At 35.4% G+C, this 6,271-nt stretch overlaps 1 protein-coding gene across 1 annotated transcript; it reads right to left on the bottom strand.

The window, feature by feature from the left end:
• Positions 1 to 997: 997 nt before the first annotated feature.
• LOC115961094 lies at positions 998 to 1,789 on the bottom strand. Its single transcript, XM_031080137.1, has one exon. It carries the CDS (start codon positions 1,787 to 1,789, stop codon positions 998 to 1,000), a length of 792 nt encoding a protein of 263 aa, XP_030935997.1.
• Between the last annotated feature and the right edge of the window lie 4,482 nt (positions 1,790 to 6,271).

The raw sequence follows: 6,271 nt of genomic DNA, 5'->3' as shown, positions 1-6,271 counted from the left end.
TTTTTATACTTCTTCATTCTAGTTCCTCGAGGCGCTTCCTACTTGCGCCATGAGAGGTCGCTGATTCTTTCCTCTTTTCTTACTGGGTCGCTTGGCGCTTGAGAAGGACATGGCTTCTCCTCTGTTTCTCGTGTTTCTTTTTTGTCCTTTTCTTTCGAATTGTCTTAATCTTTTGTTGACTGTGCTTATTCGCCTAGGAGGATCTGAGCCTTTTGGTGGTCGCTGAGGATCCCGGCTCAGCTTTCTTCTTCAATCCCCTGACATAGGCTTCTTTTCCTTTTCTTTCTTCTTAATGCTTCTTTTGGGCTTCAAGCCTCTTGGGCTTATCTCTTCTCTTTTTTCGTGGCTCCCTTGCACTTATTTCTTTGGGCTTGGGTATTGTGATTTTTTTTAGACCTCAACACTCCTCAAAAAGCTAATGATTTCTTCCTTTGTCTAGAGGTTCAGATTCGTCCCTACCTGGGTCGTCTTTGTTGGATCTCCTTCGACCAACTTAATCGTCTCTAGTTTCTCTACGATTTCTGGTGTCTTCTCTTCAATTATCTAGGTATGGTTTTCTTTCGACGCTAAGACTGCCTAGTAACATTCTCATGCTAGCACCTGATCGCCTCTTATTTCCCCAATTCTGTTGGGAACTTCCCCTTTAGGTAATACGTGGAAGTGGCTGCTTTCCAACGATTGAGGGTAGGCCTTCCTATGATCACATTATAGGACGAAGGTGAGTCTACTACTAAGAAGTTGTGTTTATTGGTTACCTGGAGGGGGTACAAGTCAACCGTGACTGTCAACGTTACTATTCCCCGGGGGTACACCTTGTCTCCACTGAAACTAACGAGAGGGGATTCGAATGGACGAAGTCTCTTTGGGTCTACTTTTAATTGCCAGAAGGTAGAGAGGTAAATGATATCTGCTGAACTCTTATTGTCCACCAAAACCCTTCTGGTGTTGAACCTTTCAATCATGAGCATAATGACCAACGGGTCATCATAAGGCTGTTTCACCCCCCAGCATCCTCTTCTGAGAATATCATATCTTGGTCTGTCCACCTTTGCTTTAAAGGTGGCATGCTATGAATGCTGTTTACTTGCCTCTGGTATGACTTCCTGAGGGACTTGAATGACCCCCCTGTTGATGGTCCTCCTATGATGGTCTTTATTTCCCCTATGGCGCTTTGTGGACAAAGGGGCATGTGATCTTCGTCCCTCTGAGGAGCTTCGTGTTGGCCCTTGTTATCATTCCTGGATCTGCTGGAATCTCCCTTCTTCATAAACTTCTGCAACTTCCCTTTTCGTATAAGCTCTTCTATCTTCTCCTTTAGATCCTTGCAGTCTTTCATGTAATGCCCGTGATCTTTGTGGAAATGGCAGTATTTTCTCTTGTCACGCACATTAGGTGAAAAGTGTAATGGCTTAGGCCATTTGAGGTAGTGTTCGTCTTTAATCTGCACCAAAATCTGGTCAACAGGCATAACTAAGGGAGTGAACTTTATTGCACGAAGGTTTTTGTCATCTCTTCGTCTGTTCCCTTCAACATTCTGGCGATCTGCCCAATCCCTTTTTCGCCCTCTTCGGTCATCTTCCTTCTCTTTCTTCTTCTCCTTGGGCTTCTCTACCCTTTCTATTGCTGCCAATGCGTCATTAGCATTCATATACTTTTGCACCTCCAAGAGCATTTCTGCCATCGTTTTAAGAGGATTTTTCACCAGGGAAACCACAAACTCCTTGGATTTCAATCCAGCTTTGAAGGTTGTCAGCTGTACTTTATCATCTGCTTCATCCACCTCCAACATTTCTCGAGTGAAACGCGTTACATATGACCTCAGGCTCTCCTTTTCTCCTTGCTTGATGGTGAGCAAGTGGTCTGCTGGCCTTTTTGGGCGTTGCCCGCCAATGAAGTGACGGAGGAAGGAGCTGCCTAGCTGCTTGAAGTTGTTTATGGACGAGGTCAGTAGCTTAGTGAACCATTCTTTGTTGTCCTTTTGACCATTCTATCCAGCCTCCAATCCGTTTTCTCTTTGATTGCATTCCTCAGCTCATCCATCTCTTTTTTCATTTCCTTGAGAATGTCTGAGCTCACCCCTTCTGGAGTATCCGGTCGTCTTTTCTGACTGTCTCCATCATCATCCCAGTTGGTCTCCGTGCGATTGTCTTCCTGTTGCAATCACAGCCTCATCTCCTAATTCTATTTGGTAAGCTCCTCCATGGTGGCTGTGAGCGTCTGAATTTGTAGAGCTAATGTTGCAGAATCTTGGTTAGCATTGAATTCCATTTAGACTTGTGAGTTGAGTGGAATTGTGCTTTTGAACCTAGGTGCGAAGAAAGTCGCATTCCCACAGACGACGCCAAACTGATGATGCCAAGATTGTCAGTAGAGATGATCGTCCAGTAGGATCGCTGACCAAGATCGTCCAAATGCCCTGCAAGAACAAATAATAAGAGGGAACACCGATGTGGTGCCTGCCACAGAGCCTCCGATGCTTAAGTCAGTTAGCTGAGAGAGAAAAGAGGGTTTGGTTACTAAAATATCAGAGTTTTTGATTAGAATTCCGTACCTCTCCTGGTCTTAGGGTGCTGATATATATATATATATATATATATGCTTGTTTTTTCCTTCTAACCGTTGGTGGTGCTTTAATGGTGGTTTCAATGTGGTATTTGTAACGCCCCTAATGGGGTCTTAATGATAATATCTGTCTCTCCAATGGTATAAAGGCCCATTATTGTCCTGTAACGCTTTGTCATTGATTGGGGTGAATGTCCTGATCTTTGTCTGGTGGGTACCATGGGATGGACGAAGGTTAATGTCACTTTCGTCCAATTCTCTCTATGGACGAGGATATAACCGAGACTATCACCTTTCTTCTTTGATTTTTTTTTTTTTTTGTTTTTTGTTTTTCTAGTGGAACCAAACTAATTATGCTATTTCAAGTCAATATATGTGGCTTTATAATGTAGGAAAAACTATGTTCCATTGTTCTTGAAGCACGAGAGCCGAGCTTGGTGGATAAGACTTTGGCAGTTGGCAATCCGTAATGAATGATGGTAGCTAGTTGGAATAGTTTAATTGGGGAGGGTTTGGAAATTGGAAGTTTAATTTCTACAACCGACTCGGGTGGTGGGTCCCGATTCGAATCATAAATGTGAAATGTCTACCTGAATTTCATTTCATAATCAACCTTCAAAACAACTAACAAGTGTGCTGCAAAAGCCTAACAGATACGTTCTCCTCAGTCATCACCTTGAAATTCATTTTAAAAAATACCTTTGAATTTAGGGCGTTTACTTCTTGTAATCTTAGATTCATGGAATATCATTACAATAATATAACATTACAATGTTTGATTCATTAGTTATATTTCTATCCTATTAAGAATGTAACATTTATTTTGTTTGATTGGTTTCTAATATTCTTATTCAAAAAAAAAAAAAAAAACAATTTTTACAAATTTTTTATAATGAATTTCAAAAAAAATCCCTTTGAAATAACAAAAAAAAAAAATTAATAAAAAAAACTACAAAATAATTGAACACAATTTTATTTCACATTCTTCCACTTTCTCACAAACCAAACAACTCAAGATTCATAAAAAATAATAACAAAAGTTTTTCACTTACTTACACTTTCTCACTAACCAAACAATTACAATCCATAACCACAAAACAATTAAACAAAATTCTTTTTCACTTTCCCACACACTTTCTCACCTACCAAACAACTTAAATCCACTAAAAAAATACAAAACCACCAACATTGAATTACTTAGCACCACTGCCAACAAAACCACTCTACCCCAAGCCATAGCCCCAACTTATTACAATTAACAACAATTCAAACGTCCCTATTTGACGCACTCGCCCCAAAGCGGGACAACCTAACCCAACCCAAGTCCCGCCATTTGTAGTGGGTCACAATCGTTCAAGTTTTCACTAAGAACTTTGTTCTCAACTCTTCGCAGACTCACTTAGAAACCCGATCTCAATAGGAAAGGAAATGTTAAAATCGGAAATGATCCAATAGAGTTCTCTTTGTACTTCTTTAATTCACTCATGTGCAATTACACCTAAAAACTCGATTGATTACAATAATAAACTCAATCTTAAACTCAACCTTCAATCACCCGTTGATTGGACCTATAATTTAATTACAACATGTGTTTTTGCTTTATATTATATATATATATATATTTATTTATTTATATATATTTATTTATCGCATTGCCCCTTTGTAACGTGGCTTGCACGCATCAAATATATTCAAAAGAAGATAAAATAAAATTTTGCATTGTTAAGTGACCTTACTTTAACATGAAAAGGTAACAAGCACACTACAAAACAATTTTTTTTCCTATTTATGATGGGAGCTATCTTAATCTTTTAGAGTCGCTGGAATAATTAAGTAATTTCCTTTACCTTCTTGAAATTCAGAATACGCTATACATTCTTTCTTTTAAAATAAAATGTCACATAGAAGATTAATCATGACCCACCTAATCACTTTGAAATTTTGGGCAAGACAGCAAGTACAATTCTTGTACGAATTTTTATTATTTGCTTTGAACCGTCATAATATAATGATTAATAGACTTTTGAACAAATAAATAAACCATCATATTCATTTCTATCCAGGTTCGGTTCAACCTTAGGCCACTTAGGTGATGGTCTAAGGCTCATAAATAGAAGAAGGCCCTTATTAAATCAAAATAACATATATTTTATATCTATTTGTCTTACAATGTAGCAAAAATAGATAAATTAAGACTCTTTTATTGGCCAATAAAATAAATTGTCTATTTGTCCAACAATGTAAAAATTTTAATCAATAAAAATTATTTTGAAAAATTGTGCTCTTCAAATTTTATGCACTATGTTAATGTGTTTTACTCATAAATTATAATTTTCTATTATCGGATCATGCTTAATTTTTTATTATTTTAAATTATACATGTTTACTAGAAAATATTCATGTGGATATTAGAGAGAGAGAGAGAGAGAGAGAGAGAGAGAGAGTAATTTTTGGGTAAATTTTTTATTAGTAATAAATAAAACATAGCAAAAAAATTGGGGGAAAAAGATATAAAAAATTAAATAAACAGGAAAAAGAAAAATTACTACAAATTTTACTTCAAAAGGATAACAAACTAATATAGAAATTAATATAATTGGTGGAATTTAATAAAATAATACTTGTCAAGAGTGTTTTTTTTTTTTTTTTTTTTTTTTTTTTTTTTTTTGTGATTGACGCCACATCAAATTTTTTTTTTTTTAAATTTTTTTATAAAAGGTGCCACATCAATTGATATAATAAAATTTGTAATATCTCTATCACTCAAATAAGTATAGGTATAACTTAAGTACAGTTTTATAGGTGCAGTACATTAGGTTCTCCAATTAAATTTAAATATATTGTTGCATCAAATTTAATTGTCGTTGAAAAAGAAAACATTGTTTGTGTTTCATTGGTCAATATAACCATGTATTTGAATTTAATTTAAGTATCTAATATATTGCACATAATATTTAATTATACCTAAAAAAATTCAATAAATATTATTCAATTAATAGTTAAATATATTAAAAAACCACACTTAAAGTTATCGGTTAAGACTCCAAAATGCATTATGCAGGCCCTGGTCATGAAAAGCTTGTCAAAAAATGAAAAAGATTAAAGAAGAAGGTGAACTGCATGTTAGCATTCGACCACATATACTATTAGCTAGCCTGATTTTGTGTAATATTATAATTTTGTATATATATTTTCCTATTTCGCTAAAACAAATTTAAATTAAATTAATTTAATTTAATCATCTCTATAAATTCACAATTATATATTTTTAATTTGTTTCAATATTATTTTGTTTATTGCCTTTGACAAAGTATAAGAGAGATGTAATACGTACGTGCTACGTACTCTACAGGCAACAATGACATAGTTTCATAGATTTCAAACATTTGCACATAAAATATAAACTTAAAACTTTATAAATAAATAAAAAAAGATTAGCGATTAAAAGATATATGAAGCTCTGAATTGGAGGACCATAATATTCTAAAGAATATGATCATAGAGAGATGTGACTCACGAGAATGTTGACCAGCGTTTTTTTTCTTCTTTTTCTGGTCCACATGAAAACTGCTTAGAGATCGGCCGGCTGATTCGACAAAACACATTTTACATGAAAATCATCCTCTATCTCTTGAAAATCGTTTGGTGGTCCACATTTTACACAAACCTTATTAACTTAAAGTAATGGTAAAGCCTGTAATAGTGTAGC

Source organism: Quercus lobata, chromosome 2, assembly GCF_001633185.2.
Source record: "Quercus lobata isolate SW786 chromosome 2, ValleyOak3.0 Primary Assembly, whole genome shotgun sequence".
Taxonomy (NCBI): Eukaryota; Viridiplantae; Streptophyta; class Magnoliopsida; order Fagales; family Fagaceae; genus Quercus; species Quercus lobata.
The sequence above is the reverse complement of the archived record's forward strand: the minus strand, read 5'-3'. Positions and strand labels throughout refer to the sequence as shown.